The sequence below is a fragment of the Tyto alba genome, unplaced genomic scaffold (genome assembly GCF_018691265.1).
Source record: "Tyto alba isolate M040663 unplaced genomic scaffold, T.alba_DEE_v4.0 Super-Scaffold_1000006, whole genome shotgun sequence".
Classification (NCBI taxonomy): domain Eukaryota; kingdom Metazoa; phylum Chordata; class Aves; order Strigiformes; family Tytonidae; genus Tyto; species Tyto alba.
In genome coordinates, this window is record NW_024881272.1 from 31708973 (window position 1) to 31729263 (window position 20291).

The 20291-nt window shown below is 43.9% G+C and overlaps 1 protein-coding gene across 1 annotated transcript; it reads right to left on the reverse strand.

Moving 5' to 3' along the window:
- Positions 1–562: 562 nt before the first annotated feature.
- LOC104369422 (cytochrome P450 2J2) lies at positions 563–9260 on the reverse strand. Its single transcript, XM_042784888.1, is given in 11 exon segments — positions 563–1150; positions 1657–1800; positions 2722–2909; positions 3068–3209; positions 3763–3939; positions 4688–4848; positions 5511–5513; positions 6499–6536; positions 6538–6631; positions 7279–7441; positions 9054–9260. Coding segments are annotated over 11 exon segments (1491 nt in total). The 3' UTR covers positions 563–976.
- Between the last annotated feature and the right edge of the window lie 11031 nt (positions 9261–20291).

The following is a 20291-nucleotide window of genomic DNA, read 5'->3' on the forward strand; positions in this document are numbered from 1 at the left end:
GCAGCCGGCTGCTGCGGGCACAACCCTTCCGACACTCTCTGCTGCTTCTCATTCTCTTGGGCTTTGGTTAAACTGCTCCTGAGTAATCCCATGCAATTATTTTTTTGCAACTTTTCTTTCCCGTTTTGTATTTTACTAGCACAAACCTTTGTGGATAAACCTTTCCTGCTCATACAATTGTAATACTGTATTTCTACAGCCATTTAAGACTTGCTGGAAGCACAGCTCCTTGTGCCATCCCACTTGGGTTGGCCTTTGGTAGAAGCTGCTTCTACCACTCTGTAGCATCCTAATTAAAATTTACACATACCTCTGAGATAAAAAAAAATGCACGCTGCTGCTGCTGCTGCAAAGATCTCTGCTTAGATATTTCCATCACAAAGCTGCAACGTGATGATGCAAGGAGCACACACCACACCGAGCCCAAGCCCACTTGTAGCTCAGGATTGACTGTGGCCACTTGGAAGTCCAAATTGGTGCTGAGGCATGAACTCAGAGCTCGTGCATTCATGGCCAGCTGCCTCCACTGACCAGGGACACCACAGAAAATGCAGCCCATGGTCATACAGAGTGCTGCAACATTGGCATTTAGGGGTTGCTAAATGGTGTCTGCGTGGTGGACATAACTCCTATGGAGGAGCCGACACGGATTCAACTGTGTCCATATTTTTGCAGCTGGCAGAAACCTTCCTGGGACTTGCTAACAGTGGAAATTAAGTATTAAGGCTTTTAAATTCATACATTTTGTCAAACTGAGAGAGGGGAGGAGGCAGGAGGTGAAGGGAAGAGCTGAGAGGGTTGCCCTCGCTGCAGTGTGCAGGATGTGGCCCTCCTGCCCTTCCCACTGCCACTCTCACATTGGTGACATCTGTGGCCCATCATTTCAGCCCCGAATCTATGGGTCGGATGGGAGAAGGGACACTTCCAGCTTGCAGAGGGCCGAAGTGGGGGGGTGTGGGGTGGCCCCACGTCGGCCTCAGTTGTGAGGCAGCGCGCAGGTCTGCAAGGTCTTGGGGCAGCGTGTGAGGCTGAGCATGAAGGCGAGGGTCAGCGTGGCAGCCACCAGTGCCTGGAAGGTGAACTTCTGCAGGGGGGCTGTGAAGAAGATGAAGAGCTCAGTCCCAGCGATCTGCTCCCGGGGGCAAGCCCGCTTGTCTGGAAAAGGAGCAAAAAAAATAACCCCACCGAGTCCCGAGTGAGCTTCCACCACCTCTCAGCCTCCTCTCGCACGCGCTGCCTTGCACAGGCTGCAGGAGCTTTTCTTCCTCGAAAGGTTAGGTGGCAATGTTCACCCACACATTTTCCAGAAACCTTCCCCAGAAGTTTACTGCTGAGCAAACTGCAACGGCTGTTCAGATAGAGGAAGAGGGGAAACTCAGCAAAAGAAAAAAAAAAAAAAAAAATAAACAAACCAAACCAACATTTATGCAGCTTGTGCAAGAGGAAGAAGCATTATTTTTTTCATTCTGTGATAAATTGATTTCCCCCCTGCTCCGAGCAGTCAGTATTAACTCTTACTGGGATTTTCAGTGTGGGGATGAGCTGAAAGCCGGACAAGCTACACCCTACTCTGGAGGGGAGTGTCTTGAGGGGAAAAAAAAAAAAAAAAAAAAAAAACAACATTGCAGAAGGAAAAAACATCTCCTCAGCCATCACTGTACCTGCAGAGAAGGGCAGAAAAGCCTCCCGCCTCCTGTACTGGCCGTTTTCCAGGAAATGTTCAGGATTAAAGGTGTCTGAAGTCTCCCACACGTTTTTATCGAACATTATCGAAGTCAGGCTGGTCATCAGGGTGATGCCCTGCAAGAGGTGGAGAAAACGGGTGATTCCGCAACAGAGAAGAGCCGATGTGCTGTCAGACTAGTTTATTATTAGCTCTGTTCCACACACAATGTAAACTACGTTTTTTTTTAAGGGCAAAATGTTTTTTTCCTAAGCTACGTAATTAAATGAGGGTGAAAGCCTACAGGATTGTTCACTTCTGTGCGCCTCTATATATCACCATAGTGTTGATCTGTACCTTGTGCTGCTGTCACTGGTGATGTTAATATAAACCAACTTTAAATTGGTAACACTGTGTTCACATAGGAATTTGAAGCAATTTAACTAAATAATTTTAAGTTGATCCACTTTATTGTGCTTTTTTTTTTTAAAACCTCATCCGGTTTATCTCCACATCCTTCATCAGAAAAAGAAAAATATTCTCATCAGTGTGAAGCAAAAAGCCCAGATTCTTATTTTTAATTTTCCTTGATGCAACCGGTCGTAAACATGGAAGAGACTAGTTATAGCTAAATCTCATATTTGCTTTCATAATTGCAGAACAGTGTGTACACATCAATATCTATTGCCTGGCTTTTATCAAGTGCTGCTTTTAATAGATGATTTTTCATACTTTGTGGAATTAACAAACCCAGACTGTTTGCTTTCCTGTGTTTCTTGGCCCTCTATTCCCATAATGTGTGGAGGGTATCTTTTAGAAAATTTAAGAGATAAACCTTTTAAAACTGAAAGCTATGAACACCACCATAGGATCTCACAATTCCCCTCCATAAGGAGGCGAGACCCATAACAGCCTTGCAGCATCCATCAGGAAGGCTTGTACTCCTTATATAACTGTCATATCTCCATAAGATCTTGCTGGTTGCTTCCCCTTCGTGACTTGGGAGATGAAGGCCCTGCTTTGATGGGATGAGGGCAAGGCTGGTGGTCTCCACGTACTTTGGGGAAGTGGAAGGCAGCCAGGGTGGTGGTGCTGGTGGACATCCTGGGCACCTCCAGTGGCACAACGCTGCCCATCCGCAGGACCTCGCTCAGCACTGTGCTGGTGTACGGTACGTTCTCCTTCTCAGCCATCAGGGGCTGGTGGGACTGGCCAATCACCGTGTTGATCTCGAGCTGCATTTTCTCTATGGAAAAAAAAAAAAAAATCTGTCTTCAAAAGGTTCCCAATAAAAAACCCAAGGCACAGGCATATCCAACATGTGGTAGAGCTGGAAATAACTCTGTTTTCTGAGTTTCATTTATCTAGGTTTGGACTAAGCGAAGGACCCATCAGTGGCCCTACCCTGAATGTGGGGGTACGTGGCCACGTAGAGCAGAGCCCAGCAGATGGTAGTTGCCATTGTCTCAGTCCTGGTTAAGAAGAGGTCCAGGCTGGAGCACAGCAGGTTTTCCTCATGGAAATATGAGTTGGTGTCACCCTAAAACTTGGGGAAAAGCCATGGCAATGAAACCTCTTATTAAGGAGGGGATGCTTTCAAAAATCTAATCCAAAACCACCTGTACATAACTGAAGTCCTGCTGCTAGTTTATTATCCACCACCCCTGGACCTGGAAATTTCTACCCCTTACTTTCATTGAATTTCAAGCCCCACAGACTGTTTTGAAAGACACCCTGTCTGCTGTAGAGTGGCTACTGAAGGCAGGTACCGTTTTTAAATGTGAAGTTTCACAACAGCAAACACAGGCCTGCAAGATCTCATAGAAACGTGAACACATTCCCTGAGAGTCCTCCTACGCCATGTGACAGAATGAAAAATGGAAGAAGACAAAGTGTAAATACTTTCAAATGAAAAAAAAAAAAATCTGTGTGTTTTCAGAGTAATCAGACTCCTGCTGTTGCTAAAAAGTTTGCTGAGGAAGAGGTAGGGAGGAGAAGGCAACGCGGGAGGCATGACTTCCTTTGACAAAACAGCCTTGAGTCTTGTTTGCTCATTTTATGGGTTAAGGTTTAGGTGGCTTTATGCATTTCCCTCTTACCTTTTCTATTTCCTTCAGGTAACAATCGATATAATCTCCTGCCTCAGGCTGGTCCAAATCTTCCTCGTGCTTCACGATCACTACTTTCACAAAATATTGAAGTTTCTACCAGTGCTTGAAGATTTTCCTAAAGGGTCCTGGCGGCCATCTCATAACCAAAGGAAAAGCATTATACAGCTGGTAAGAAATGAAACAGAGCAACTGGACATTTCTTGAGTTAAAAAAGACCAGGTATCATAGTTGAGATGATAGCACAATTTATTAGCTCTGCTTGCTACCAGGAAAAAATACCAGTTTTGTTACAAAGGTCAATTTGGTTAAAAAGGTAAACAAGTACAAACAAGATAAGAATTGGCCAGAAGTTTTCTGCTGATGAAGTTCTCTAACATTAGGTGACCAAATCCATTGCCTAATGTGAGATGGCCACTGAAGTCAGAAATCAGTGTGGATGCAGAGAAGCCCCTTAGTGCTGGGGTCTGTGGCAGGGACATAGATCAGACCTGCCCCATGGTGTGGGGCCATGCAGAAGCTATGTCCCCACATCCACCTATTTTGGTTATGAACCTGGGCTCTCAGTTTTGTCTGATGGGAATTTTCACAGCGAGTGCTACTAATTGGCTCTTCTTTTTGTAGAAACATAGATATTTTGAAGGTTTTTCCATTGTTCTTTGGTTATGTCAGGCCTAAAAGTGTTTTACAATCCTGTAGTGTTCTTTTCTGTGTGCCATAATAATTTTAAATTGCTTCCTTGCTTTCCTGTTGGATTTTGTGTATAAACCCAGTCTAACGTAAAACAATACTCATGGCCATTTCCCTTATGACTCTTTTTCTACAGGGAAAACCAGATTATGACAGTGCCTTAGAAACTCTGGTTTCTGAGCACTTTCATGCAGCTGAAGCTAGAAAAGCATCCAACTGGCTTTACCTGGCTCCAGAAACTTCCGATGAGCAGCAGCATTTCAGCCAGCGAGCGCAGTAATTCCTGGAAACGGTTGTCATGGTAGTTGAAGCGGTTCCCAAAAGTTATGGAACAGATGATGTTCGAAACAGCACTGTTAATTTTGTAATGAGGGTCAAATGGTTGTCCTGGAGGAAACAGAATGAAAGACAGATTTCTTTTTTTACTTTAAAATCTCAGTCAAAACCACATTCTCTACCAGTTGTGAAATTGGCCTGAGACCTCACCTACTTTTCACAAATGGTGATGCTAAGGCTTCATCCCGTTTCCTGGGGTCTCCACCACCCCCAGCATCCCGCTGGAGGTTGGGCAATGTGTGCCACGACATCCTTTCTCTGAGGACATCCCCTCCTGTCTCCAGCCCAGGCTGCTGGCACACATCAACGTTAGCACAGAACTGCCGTAGCAGAGTTTGAACCATTTTCCAGGGAAAACAACCAGGAGCATGCCATGCTATGGTTGTCGGGTTTGCATGCTTCAGCATGTTTTTGGTGCCAATTTTAAACACCAGAAGAGGGTCACTCAAAGCTTAGCCCAGGGTAGGGAGCTCAGGGCCAATCACACTGCAAAAATGCCATTGCACTGGCCTTTAACTGTCCACCACAAAGAAATTGAGATGGAAGAGAGAGGAGAAAGGGAGAGGATTGCAAGTCTCTGCACCCACCTGTAAAATCCAGCGATAGCTCATATGGCCCACAGACATGATGCACATCAGCTCCTATGAAAGCAAAGTGTGTGACATTTGTTGCATCTGCATTCCTTGGGAGAGCTATTGAGCAGAGACCATCACCTCCTAGGGCACATTTAGGCAGCCTGGATTGATACTGGCCATGATATGAGAGACTTATATCAGTAACTGATATATATATGATATATACTGATATATCCCTGAGCTGCTGTCGGTGCATAGTGATGCTGGGGAGCATCACTTTGAAATGCAAGGCACTCTGCACAGGACTGCTGATCTCTCCACTCTTCAAGAAAGTAATTAAACTGGGCTGGTGCTCAGATATTAGAGTGATGGACATGATCACTATTTGTCATTACTAATGGGAAGAAAGGCCCAAACCAGCAGCTTAATTAGTTTATTGATTAGGACTATAAAGGACTATAATCAATTGGCAACATGAAGTATTTGGCCTGTTCAGTGCAACAGCAATTAAAATGGAGCAAGTTCAGTATATAATTTCACAATTCCTGTTTAGATCTTTCTTGTTTACTATATATAGCTCCATAGAATTAGCTAAACCCCATCTGCTTCTATTTAAAGCTGAAGCGCAACATCACCCATGTACCAACATACAAATTATTCTTACTAATATCCCTCTGGCAGTTCTTAAAAGCTGGACCATAAAAGAGCAAGGCACACGCTTCATCTGTGCATGATACAAAAGGAAAGCCTGACTAAACAAGTTTTAAAATACTTTGCAAAACCAAGGACAAGCAGAGGTTAACTAAGCCTCTGAACGTACATGCCTGATAGCAGGAGAGCTGCATTTATGCCTTCACAGAACACAGGAGGGACTTAGCCATATAAACATACAAGTTTTAATAAACACCTAGTATATATTTACTTAATATTAATAAGGAAGAGCTAAAATAGTAGGCCTGAAGTCTAAAATAAATGCTAAAAGGTGCAGTCTGGAAGTGTAAGATAGAGATATGAAGTACTGAAGAAATGTTTTGCATGTTAGGAGCTGCATTGGAGTAGAAGTTTTACTTCTCATCATTCATTTAGCTGGAAGCTTTGGGCATGGTTCTGTACCTTAACAACCCACGTTTCTCCTCAGTCATCTCCACAAGGTAGCGGCTCTCACACTTTTTCCTCAAAGCTTACAGCCATGGTTTTCAGTGTTGCTGGAACAAACTTCCTCTGTTGCCTCCCTATTTGACCACTTGATGATATGAGCCCTGTAGGTAGAAAAAACAAGAGAACCAACCTCTCTCTGAGTCACATATGAATGATAGGCTTCATAAATGGCCATTCATCTTGAACAAAAACCCCAAACCAAAGCAAACACACCCCACAGACATGGAAAACCTATAGCTTTGCCTGGGAATAAAAATTCAAGAGTAATTGGCTTGTGCTAAAGATCTAGCTTTATGGATTTGCTTTAATCTGCTACTTTGTCACTTTGCGTGGGAAAAAAAAGGTGTAAGCCAAAATACTATAAGTACTATCACGCTGTTGGCAGAGCTGCAGGCAAGAGCACCATACCCCGTCTCTGGAACTATATGCAACCAGGGGAGAAAAAGTAAAGGAAAAATTAAAACCAAGGGGGAAAACTCTTCAAGTATATTGATTGCTAGGCAGCTTGCATTTATTTCTTCTCTTTCATCAAGGCCTGACTTTAATCCTATCATCATTCCTAAATCCCTGAAAGATTAAAAGGTACACCTGTGAGATTATTAGACTGAATTCTGTTCTTGCCTTCCTTTGTGCAAGATTTTATAGGTGCAGTTAGCAAGAGTTGAATTCAACCTCTTTCTTTCACTGTAGTTGTTATCATTGCAAATAGATGAAAAATTTGTACGAAAATCCTGGTAGCTGTGCTTACCAAAGCCTCTAAATATGTCTTGGAGGAGGGGAATATTTGGTCTATCTGCAAATATTTCAGCCTGGTGGGCAAGAGCCTCTCTCACCATCTGGTATCCATTGACTACTACAAAAGTCAGACTTTTAAACTGCACACTGAAGATGTTCCTGTACTGATCAGTAAGCTGAAAGAGAATTCATCACCCTTTGAGGGCAAGAAGGTGGAGATTTTCAAAACTCACCTGGACAAGACTTCGAGCAATGGCATCTAACTTTGAATTTAGTCCTGCTTGGAGCAAAGGGACTTAAGAAAAATCCAAAGTCAAGCCCACAGGTCCCATACAGTCTAAACTATTCCACAAAGGCTGGAAACAGCATAAAAAATGCTAGAGAGCTGTAGTGTGGGAGAGATGGTTTGCTTATATTTGTTAGCAGGTATGACCTAGGATTCACCAGGCAGTCGCATCAATTTGACTTGTATCAAGGACATTCCTTGCTTTGTAACTGGTGGGCACCTGTTCCATACCTCTTCACAGGAAGGGTACAAGAGGTGAAGGCACCACCTGGATCACCACACCCAGGCTCTTGCTATAGACGAAAAAGCACAACAAATAATCCTTTTCATCAGCTTTGTGTCTAAAGTAGTGTGGCTTCTTGCTCCAGTTATCCCATTTAGAAAGTGGTTCCAACTGCTGATGGCTAGAAACCTACTCCTAATTTTAACCCTGAATGCATTTATAGCCAAATTATAGCCATCTTCCCTGCATGGACTTTGCTAGTATTAGTGTCTCCTGTCCAGCATTGAACTCTGATGCATAACAGCAAAGGATGATCATATAATCTCTCAGGCCCCACTCTGCCATGGAGCTCAAGTCATCCTCTTCTTAGCATGAGTCTACATAAAAGGACACATATAGTCATCCTGAAATGCCGTGGTCACTTGTGAAACCAGTCTGGGGCCAAATGGGTGTCTCAGTCATTGTGTGCATGTAAATGAATGCAATTAATTTTATTGATAATAAATGCGTGTATCGACAAAATATCCTGAGCACACTGCCTCAGCCTTCCCCAGGACTTTCCCTAGGGGACACCCGTGCTAGTGGCCTGTAAAAACCCAGGGTAGATAGATTGGCATCAGCATGCTAAGTAAAAGCAAGAGATAAATAGTCGCCAGAAAAGATACTTGCAACCAACAAGTCAGAGATATTCCTTCCAGTTTTTCAGAGAAACATACTCAGTATGTATGAAATATCTCACTTTCGTTGGCTTTGGAGGGAGCCAAATCTCTGGACACCTTTCCAGAGCAATCATTGCCTCTTTTTGTGACACAGAAGCAGCCACAGGAATGGCTCACTCACGGTCTTAAATGTTTCTTTCAGATGTAATGGGTAAAGTCATTGACCTCTGAGCAAAGACAAAGACAAGACAATTTCCAGAGGTGATCTTCACAGTCTGAACAGTTAATTTCTCACACAGCACTTACCATCCATCCCCCAGTCTGGCCAAGCCCCTCCAAAGCTTTCCTGGGCTCCAGCAGAAAATGGTCATGGTCAGATGAGAAGAAAGAGGAGGAACGTGTAGGTCTTCCTTCATTATGAGTTTCTTTCCCGTTGGACCTTCCCACTCCCATGGAAAAGGAGGTGATAGTAAGAGATAAACCCAAGAAGGGGCGTCTATCATATGTGGTTGTTATATAGCTAGTTCTTTAGAGGCTGCCCTTGCTTTGCAGGTTTGGTGACAAAGGTGACTGAAGAGGTAAAATATTGTTAGTAGGAAAAGGGTTCATGGAGCTCTTACCTTCTGCAGCGCTAGATGGGGGGGCTGCTTAAAGTCCACAAAGGTTCCCAGGAGAGGAAAGAGCTGTGGCCCTGGAGGGAAATTCCTGGGTCACCTCTTTTTCACAAGGTCAATAATCAAAAGAAAGATGACCAGAATCACCAAGAGCATCTGACCATTCAGCTTTTCCAAGAGAGAAACCAATTCAGGCCAAAACTGAAGCTCCATCTTGACTGATGAACTCACAGATTTTCAACCCAGGAAGGGACTTGATGCTGGTGTTACGTTTGCTAAAACAGGAGTAAGAAGGGACTGGAAAGAAAATAAAACCAGCTAAGATGCTGATAGCTTTCTGAGGACAGGACTTGCCATGGGCGAGCTGCTTTCTCATGTACAGCTACTGCCAGGCCACCTGTTGAATAACTAAGCTTAAACACCGATATCTCCAAAAGCAACCCCCAAAACTCAAAACTTTTGGCCAAATAAAAAAAATCTTGTGAACCTTTAGCTTTGCATCTCTAGCAACTCCCTAATTTTCTTATGGAAGGATGTCCCTCCCTTTTCCCCTTAACAAGGAGCTCCTTCATACATACACTTAGCTGGGATCATAAGCATTACAAACATTTGAGGTTAGGTGAAAGCAGTTTATTTGGCCAATTACATATGGTGGGCATCGCATAATTTAAAAAATGGTAAGGCATCTGAGGTGATGGGCATCATACAAGTCGCTAAGGGGCTGATCCTGTTAAGTTTTAAGCACCACCTGCAAAGGGCTAGATGCCTTCAGCACTCACCAAATCCTGCCCGGCTTTCCTAGAGTCACCAAGTGAAGGTTGGATAAGAGAAGCACTGCGAGAGCCCAGGGCTCTTCCCAGCCACTTAAACAAGAGTTAAAGGAGCTTAATTTTGAGAATGAGAACATAGGCTCATGCGCTTGCCAGCTAAAGGAAAGATTGGAACTTAGGCATTTAAATCTCCTGGGTTTTCCAAAAATCTCCTTTGAATAAAGGTTCACACTGTCCTGGGGGAAGGCTGCAGTGGACCAACACTTACCTCTGTGACAGTGAATCAACTTCAGGTCACCTGCCAATATTTTAGGTACAACTTATTTCCAGACTTTTTTTTTTTTTTTTTTTTTTTTAGATTGTTTGTAAACAATCTAAATTTATACTGAAACAAAACTGTCCAAAACAATTTTACAAACTAATTTGCTAGAAGTCATGGTGAGAATTTTAGAAGAATGGTAAATTTGTATTGCCTTCAACATTTTTCAGAAAGCTTTAATTTTTCAGGAAAAAAAAAAAAAAACACAAACACATTTTCATAGGAAATAATACTTGGGAAAAAAGGTCAGTATTTTCTAGTCTTTTACTACCTGCAAAAGCTTTGCTGTCCATGTCTTTCATTACCTCGGTGATTGCAGTGACAGCAGAAGCACAAGTACAGGCTGTATGACAGACTTGCACCTTAGTTATTGCAGAAATCTTTTTTAAAGGTAATACCTACCTGCAACCCAACACTTCTTGGTCTGAAATACTATTTACAAGTTTCTGGATGGTATTAGACACCAAGTGGGGAGCAGTAATGGGAGGAACTTCTCACATCACTGGTCAGTAAAGTATATTTTATATGTTACCGTAGCACAGCTGTGAGCAGCAGTGGTTGGACATGCTTTGCTTGTCCCCATGCTGGCGCATCTGTGATGCTCCTGTACCCATTTGTATCAAGGGACCTATTCCAGCCTTCCTGGTGTGGCAAGCCTCGCCTCGCTTACCAGAGGCTAAATCAGGATAGTGGGCTCGTGCTCTTCATCCTGGCATCGGGGAGATGACTCGGTTGGTGGAGGTGTCAGCCTACAGCATGCTCAAAGGGACTGTGATGATAAGGCGTCAACTTCTGCTAGCCCAGTTTCACTCCCCTGTTCTTCGCTATGCCATATGATTTGTCAGCATGCACACAGAGTGCAGCTCCCTCTACCACTTGTGGCTGCTGTGAATCGGGCTACGTGCAAAGCCAAGGTGTTAATGTGTTCTTCTGGGTGGTGTTGTGGGGGTGGATGCATCGTGGTTGACAGGAGAAATGTTATTTTTAGCAGGAGGAGCACATTTTGCATGTACTCACATGTGTCTTGTCAGTCAGAAACCTCAAGCCTATTACTTTGCCTTGAAGCTTCACATGTCCAAATGCATCTCTTCACAAAGTTCTTAACATGCCAGATTTACTAAAAATTAGGGAAGAGCAATCCAGTATTACCAGGGCTCTCCTAACCTTGGTAGACAATAACAACAGCATGTTACCAAATTGCGTTGCAATGATGCTATTTTGGGTCCCAGGCTCTAATCAAATCAGTTTTCAGCATGTGGTGATGTGCAAATCCCCAAAGCACTGAGGAAGTCATATCACTGCGGCACATGGGCACTGCAAAGGTGTTGGCCAACTCCTATTTTTGCAGTGTCAATGAGACCCTTAGCTGTAAGATCCTGGTCACCTTGAAGACGAACCTGTGCCTCTGGCCAGCACCATGAACACAGGAACATCTGTCTTCTGCAGTCTAAATGGCCAAACTGTGAATTAATACAAGGATCTACACCCACACATCTAACAAGGTGCAGGATATAAACCCACCTTCCCCAGTCCCTCCTTGAGTATCTCTTCTGACCCCAGTACACAACTTTTGGACCACCTCACCTGAGCTTGTGGATACCGTGTAGATAAATTGTGCCATATTGCATGGACACGCACACATCACTGCTTGAATATTAAGGCATCTTGAACAGCCAACAGACAGAAATTGGCCCATATGCTTTGTACCTTCTTCCCTGGCTAGATGTCTAACTGTGTGCAGAAGGTTTTGAAACACAAAGAGAAACATTCTGTTAAAAATGCAATTACCATTTGTTTTTCAAGATATAGTATCCCATTATTTTTTCCAGAGAAGTGAAATTCAATAAGGTTACAACAGAATGTAGTCCAACAGTTACCGTACTTTCAGAGCATTATTTAAGCTACAGAATTTCTTAATGATTAGAAACATATGTAGGAAAAATCACATGCAAAATGAGAATGACTGGAGACAATTTTCCCCCCAAACACTTTTTTTCAGGCAAGTAACAGCTCATCCACCACTGTGATTCCATCCACCACGTTGGAGGTGTGAGACCCCCACCCACCTGGAGAACCTCATGCTCAGGTCACGTCAACCGACAGGCTCCAGTGAAGTCCAAAGACCCATCCTGATTTACATCACCGAATATTTTGCTGCTTCTTTCCTCATGTCAGACCCAAGTGATGCCATTTTCACCATGGGTAAGCTGGTGAACAGCAGTGACCACCCCAATGTGCATGTCAAGGCCACAGCCCAGAGGCCTTTCACACAGGTGTAGCTGCCATTGCATGATCCAACCCAGGTGAGTCCTAATAGACCTAGAGGCAATGGCAACTCTAGACACTCATTTTCTTTTAGGATTTTCTTTACTGGATCAAAAGAAATCTACAGAGGATTTGTAATTGCAGAAGCTGTGGAATGGAGAGTGCTGGGGCACCCATGACTCCTGAAGCAAGCTCAGGAAAGACATGCTTGAACCCAGTCCTTGAGTTTACATTCCCCACTTGGGGTGATTTTACCAGGACATAAGTGCTCCCATGGGAGCCCAGGGCTCAAATATCTCTATGAGTCTGACTCCAAGCCCTAAAACCAGAGATCTAAGTCCACATTTAGTGCTGTGCATGCATGGTGAATACTAAAGCGCCTCCAATTTTGCATCTTCTCTCTCTCTTACCTAAGACTAGATACAAATATTCTCCAGGCTTTCCTGGGATCTCTCAACTCTAGCCTCCTGGCTACAACATCTTCAGCACAGATTAAGGCTATAAGGCAGGCAACTGTCACCAGGAATGGGTAAACTGAGGCATTATGACCCTAAGCCAAGCAGTGCGAGTAGACCTACAAAGCGTCCCGTTGTGCAATCGAGGAGGAATCCTAGAAGATAGGATGCACGGTACCCTCCTGTAGCGGACAACAATGTCCCTTTTCTGCTGCAGGAAACAGTTGTGTTGAAGGGATTGCATTCAGATTTGTCAGCCAGATAATTAAATGTAGGTAGCAGAAAGTGCCGCAGGGAGCGCTCCCCATGCCTCCAGACCCTGGATCACCCCCTGACTTCTCTGTCTTTGGGCCAAGCTTTTATTCCCTTCCCAGCCAGGAGCTGCATCGCCTTTGCCAGCCCCGCGTCGCCCCGCACGGCAGACCCCATACGGACGTATCGAATCAGATTTCGGGGGTGCCGGGTGCTTCCCCCCCGAGGGGGCCGTGCTCCCGGCACTGCCGGCGGCAACCGCCCACCATCCCCCTGGCAAGGCTCTGCCGCCGTCTGCCGCAACCTGGCAAAGCCGGGGCTGCAACCCCGGCTGTTCGCACGGGGCGGCTTCCTGCATCCCAGCTCTTCCTCCGGCTCTCCATAAACCTCTAAAATACTCTCCTTTCTAAGATGCACCTTTTCAGTATTCACAGAGAAGCGTACAGTCACATATTCCTCTCAAAGCCACAAGGACTTGACTAGAGCTAAAATGTCATTTATGTACATATCACAAGCGTTTTTCTAGGCACAGATGTCTTTCTGGTGCCAATATGCTGTTTATGTACTTATCTGTCACAAGCACATGTCTACATACATATGCCCTGCTGGCAGAGGCACAGAGCATTTTGAAACTCTTATTAGACTGCTAATGAATAATACGCATACAAAGGAGAAAACAGAAGGTGGATCTATCAGGAACAGCCTCTTTCTTAAGTACCTTTTAATTGTAGGAGAGGAAGAAAAGAGATGAATTTTGATATGTTGGCATCTGTGAAGGCCTGCTTAGCAGCATTGAACGCCACCATTTTAAAAGCGGATTTTTCACAGGTTTGGGTATTTTGGGGGGGATTTTTTTTTTTTTTTAAAAAAAAAAAAAAAAAACCACAAAATTTTGACACTGAGAGTATTGCAAATCCTGGTGCCAATGATGTACGATAGTGTGATTGTCACCATGGAATGCTGAAAAGCCCGAGCAGCTGTTTGGCATATTGACAGTGCGAATTCGGAGCGTTTTAAATGCAAATGACAGTATTCAATTGATCGCATGAAAACAATGGGTCATAGCCTTACCTTTCCTTGGCTACGCTCTGAATAATCAGTCTGCAAATCCATGCACAATAGGGATATTGTACACATTCTGGGGATTTTGTTCCCTATGTACATGGGGGTCAATACGATGCTTCTTTTGAGCAGAGCTGAAAAAGAGGTGCTGCTGCACTGTCCTGGGCACCGGGCTGGGGTGAAGTGGAGAAAGGGGCATGATTTGCTCCAAACCCACCCCGTCCTAAGTGTCAGCCTGTTTTTCTTCACATCTATCCTTCTCTGCTTGCTCTTTAATCATTCCCAAGGGTGGCTGGCTTTCTGCCTGACTTGTCTCCATTATACCCTGCTGCAATCAATATGGCAAGCAGAAATCAGCAGGAGAAGGCATGTTCTGCTCTCAGTGAGAGCCAGTGGGAGGGAAGGAGATCAGGCCAGCCAGCTGCAACCCCAGCCCGGCAGGCAAACCGAAATCCAGCCGAAAAAGCTGTCGCCAGGCGGCTGGGTCCTGTTTCCTTCGTGGTGCTCCCTGCCCAGCAGCAAACAGCAGGTAAAGGTCTTCCTCCTTCTTCCAGACCAGAGAGGGCAGGCAGGAAAACCTGGCCCTGGTAAAATTTCCACTGAAAACAGCTTTTTTTGCAGTGGTGGAAAGAAAAAGAAGACGGGTCCTTCCGAAGCAGAAAACTCCAGGAATCGGGGAACCAAACTCTGACCCCATGTAGGACCGTTACATATGGACACTGTTGAGCGCTTGATGGTACTCTCACTGGTCCAGGTCTCCAAGGTTGGCCATGGTAAATTGAAGGCAGGCACTGCCACTCCTGAATATCTCTAGCCATAGCTTTTTGTTTTCAAGACACAGGTTCCTTTAAGAACAAGTTACCAAAAAAATGTAGAGTGCCACAGGTGAGGACATCACTGAGACAGGGCTATCTGCCCATGACTTTACCTTACAGCATACACACACATTCCCTCCAAGAATTTTAACTTGGTGAAATTCTTCCTTTTCCTTATTTTATAAGCCTGAAAGAGCTTTTCAGGGTCCGCTCCCATTTCTGCAGTCCACTGGTTGCAGCTAAAGTGTACCAGTGAGCAGTGCTTCTCTGTCTCCTATGCTTCCATCCACCTTTGTGGCGTTCCAGTCATAAGCATTTTGGGTCAAGCACTGGTTTTTTGGATCTCCTTGATCCATGGGTTGTGCGCTCCGAGACAGCTCTGAGTGCTTCTGCAATACAACCAAAGTACAAACAGCATCACGGTTGCCAGAGCAGTTGCTGAGAAATCTGCAAGATGCCCATGCTCAGATTTGCACCTAGGATCATAAGGCTGAGTTGAACATCACATACAGCTGATGTCCTTGTGCTGTCTGAATGTGGGGCATATGTGGTGGGCTCCTTGCACTAGAAATCGGCTTCTCCAGGGAGTATGCCAATTAGAAAATGTTCAATTTTAAATGGGGAAGGTCATGAGGAGTTGGAGGCGGGAGACCACATGTCTAATGTAATCCATTTATGGAGTACTGTTAGGAGGCTCCACAATTTTTTCAGGCTTTCACAATATTTTCCAGCAATCCTGCCTGGGTATGAAAATCAAGTGGCTTCTCTGTACAGATAAATTATGCCTATTTCAGCATTCAGCTTTTCAGTCTCTGAAGGAAGGCAATGAATAAAATCCAACATCATTATTACCTTTGCCTTCCTAAGATAAATCTGTTTACCTGTAAAACAGACACATTAAAAAACAATCAGCCAATAGAAATAATTAGTTACAACATAGGCATGTGATTTGCTCAGCCTCTGGAACAGGGTAGTGTCTTGCTTAGCTTGAACTCATTGCTGATGGATGCTTGGTGAAAGGTCTTGGAGACTATGTACTCAGTGAAACGCTGGGGAGACAGAAAATGATTACTTCAGAGAGACATTGCTCAAGTCAGCTCTGCAAGGAATTCATCACCAACAGCATTGGCACCACACATGAGCAACGGCGTATGGAATCCGAATTGTAAAAAGTAACAAAATAAGTGAACTAAGGGAGTAGCACATACCATGATCAGGGGGGAATGCATCATTACCCAAAGGGAGAAACATTCTTATTTAGTGGGCTTTTGTTTAGTTAATGGAAACACTTGTATGGGGGGGATTTAGCTGTGAACACAGAGCCTTTGTTTTCTGGGAACAAAGGGAACCAAACTAATGCAGGTTGCTAATGGATAAACTTTCTATCAAACTCTGTTGAGCTGGAAGGTAAAGCCTTGAGCTTGCTACCAAACACACAGGACTGGTCTCTTGTGCCTAAAATCCCATGGCCCGAAGAGTTGCTCTTGGAAGTAAATTTATAGATCATTTCTGCTTAGCTCCAAGTGGCCAGAAGACCATCCTAAAATAAAGCTACCGTCAAGACCTGACAAAGGCATCTCTCCCCCATCATGCACATGTCTTAGCAAGATGCTCTTGTTAAGTATAAGCCTGTAAAAGAAGTAGATGTTGTATTTAGTCTGGAAGGCCAGTGCTCACAGTCCTTCTGGGGAAGTCCTCCTACGTGGAAACCAGGAATTGTGGTCTCCTTTGCCCCTAAGACTTTCTGTGATCCCTTTTACCTGCAAGGTAGAAGCACAACAGTCTTCAAAGGCTCACGAACATGCAATGAAGTGTTGCACTTCATGTTGAATATGACAAAAGCCCTTATTGTTTACAAATAGCTTAGTGCATCTGGAATGAAAAAGAAGATGCCTTGTCTTTAGCTAAATGGAGGGTCTGATCTCATTCTACCAGAAGAAGGGTAACAATAAAAGCACTCCACAATTGTCCCTTGCGATGACAGGACCAGTAGAATTTTTCCAGTCTTCCTCCTGCTGGCAAACGGTAGAAGGCAAAAGTCTTGCGGAGACAGAAGGAATAAAAACAAAATGTCTTGCAGAAGGCTAGAAAACTTTCCCAAAGCATTTTTCTTTAAACTTAACCACATGATTTACAAGCTTATTATTAGTTCCCCCCGTTCTTACATAAAAAAAGAATTTTAAAAAGTGCAGATTAACACATTTTTGGATATCTTCCAAGCTCTCGATTCCTCTGCATAAAGGGTTATTTTGACAATTCAAAGATAATTTTTCCGGTGGCCCAGAGAGGCACAAATTTGTGCTCTCTTTGTAGCAGAAATGATAGCTTCTCAAAGGGTGCTTACTTGTGTGTCTCGGACAACTACAGAGACAAATACAGTCCAGCTTCTGATCTAACTATAACAAAATACTGGTTGGTGATTCCTGAGAATTTTTTCCAGATTGGTCTCACACAGGCTGGGAACTGCTTTGGGTACCTTAATCTTTATCTAGTAACTACTCAGAAGCTACTAGAGGTTCTTCAGTGAAGAAAACCCTTGGGAGGTGCTGATCATCTTCAGTGGAGGCCTCTACTGTTAACAGGCAGTTTATTTCTTGGTAATTTACTCTTCACTTTAAACTTATCTGCTTCTTATTACAAGCTGCTTGTGTTTCTTAATTGCCCAGTAATTATTTTTAAAAAGACGTCTAGCCACTGAGCAACACCTAGGTCACACTAGATGAGTGCAGAAAATGTTCCTGAGCAGATGACTGAGTGGCATTGTGGTGGAGAGCACATATTGTGGCAAAAAGCAATAGTTGGGCTATTACTCTGTTTCTTTTGGTAGCAGCGAGTCCTATTTTAGCATACAAAAAAGCAACACGCCTAAACTGTCTCATTCTGATGACCAAAAGCAGCACTACTGGAAATTCCCTGGTGTCACCCACCTTTGTGGCATCCACGTAGACACCATAATGCCATCCATGGGACATGCTGGGTTTCTCACTGGGATCTAGCCACAGGTCGTGGTCTACTCCTGCCTCAAAGATCACCATGCATCAGACAAGAACTCCTCATGGCCTTAAAGTGTACAGTCACATTGATGGATTAAAATGCATATTGGAAAGGTAAACGAGTTAGCAAAAAAAGTGCCCAGAGTAGTTCAGAGAGGAAGTTTAAGAACAAATCAAACCACTGTGAAAGAAACAATCGTCCTGGAATGGGAAAAAAATATATATATTCACTTAAAGGCAATCTTTGTAAACAGGTTGAACAAGACTATGAGGCTGGAGGAACAGATGGGAAAATGGAACAAACAGATGGAAAAACTCTATTTCTGAAAAAAAAAAAAAAAAATCTATTTGTAAAGCTATAGCTACTTTGAATAAATGCTTCAATGTTAGGGAGCTGAGGCATCAGAAAATCTACAACAAGGCCATAAATTCATACATCTGAGATCAATAGGATGTCTTTTAGACAGGTGAATAAGGTGCTTCTCAAGCAGCCATGTACATTATTTATCCATACTTAATGCCTCCATCCACATGGATACTTTGCTGCCCATATAGGCTATATCTTACTCACTTCACAGTTAAAAAATATCTTTCAGCTTTTCATTAGCCATCACTGGCTAATACATTAAAGAAAAGGAGCACACTCACCTTGCTTTCTGTCATCTAATGACAGGAAAGAAATGGGCCTGATTTCACCAACATCAGTAGAAAAGCCCTACAGACAAGAAGCGTAGAAGGAGTGAGACCGGTGCCTCAGTCCATCGGCTTGATGGGGAGGTAAAGGCATCTCCATTAAATGCCTCCTATCCATTCACCTGTTTTGGTCAGGCCTTTGTGTAGTCACAGTGGGGAAGATCAAGAAAAAAAGAGAGAGGAAAGGTCTGGTGTGACACTGACTACAGGAGGAAACCTCACCTGCAGCAACCAAGCTTCAAGAGGTGAAACACAACCTTGCAGGAAAATGTGAGCCTTGTGTTTTAGTCAAAGAACCACTACCCTGCAGAAGTAAATCTGGCCCACCCTTCACACAGTGTTCCTTGGTGAAGATGAGTGAGATTCTTACAGCAAAAATTTCCAGCCATGGACCAGGTGTCCAGAAGCTCTCCCTGGTGTAAACGAGTTCAGCAACCTCTGAGCAGTGACTTGTATTAGCAACAACAAGAACGCATTACACGGAATGCTAACTTACTCCAAGGACTCGGGAGATGGGTGGTTTGAGCTGGGCAGTCCATGTTCATAGGTACTCTTTTATGATCTTGGCTTTAATCTCTCTGAATTGCAGCTTTAAAGCTGTGAGAAGGGACAGCAGAAGTGCTCCAGCTCAGTCGGGACATGTGAAGATTATAATTTTAACTGAGTGCATTCAGCAGCATGGGGATAAAAAAGGATGTTTGCTTTCAGCACAGGGACTGGGATGGGGATACAGTGGCAGGGACCCACCTACCACCTGTGTTTTGCTCACTTCCTTATTTCAGGTCATTTCTTTTAAGTGGACACAGGACTTTTAAGGACTGTGTCCCATATCTAAGTCTTCGCAGATTTACCCACATGTTTTCCTATGTGTGTCTCTGGGACTCATAAAAGCGTCTTTAGCACTCAAGTAAGTTCCCCTTTGAGGAGGAACTGTCAGAGACAGGCACTAATGTCATTAGGAGGTTACAACGGGGAAACAAGAGAGAATTTGCTACAGATCCTCATTTCCATAATCTTGCCTTGACATCCTCGTTTGTCAGCTCTTAACCTCAATTCCTTAACCTCCAAATCTGTGGAGTCGTTGACCTTGGGGATTTGTCTTCAAACTGATTTCAAGTTTTAGGCAATCTAAATTAGGCTCCCCGTGACAGAAGACAAAACTTGGTCTTTGCACCCAAATGTGAAAGACAGGCCCAGAGTGCAAGTGAAATCTTGCAATCATTTTTTCAAACCATCTGCCCATCTGCAGTCCCAGAACAATATCAGTTCGGTGCTGCCTTCCCTCTCCCTCTCACAGGAATAAAGAAATTACCATAAACAAAGCAGATCAAGGGTCTATTTAAGCCAAATGCAGCCAAAACACATTGCTTCAGAAGGGAACAGGAGGAAAAAAAGAGCTACAGGAGAAATTTCTTCCTACCTCCCATTAAGGCCAGTTTGGCCAGTGATGCCGGACATGACAATGTAATTTGTAGTGGATGGTACTGTGTCTCTCTCCATGGCCACTCTGTTTCCAGGGTATTTCTGCAGGAAAAAAAAAAAAAAAAAAAAAAAAAGTGATCACCACAAAGCATTCTTGCCAAAAAAAAAAAAAAAAAGCCGTAGAGCTGCTCCCTAACT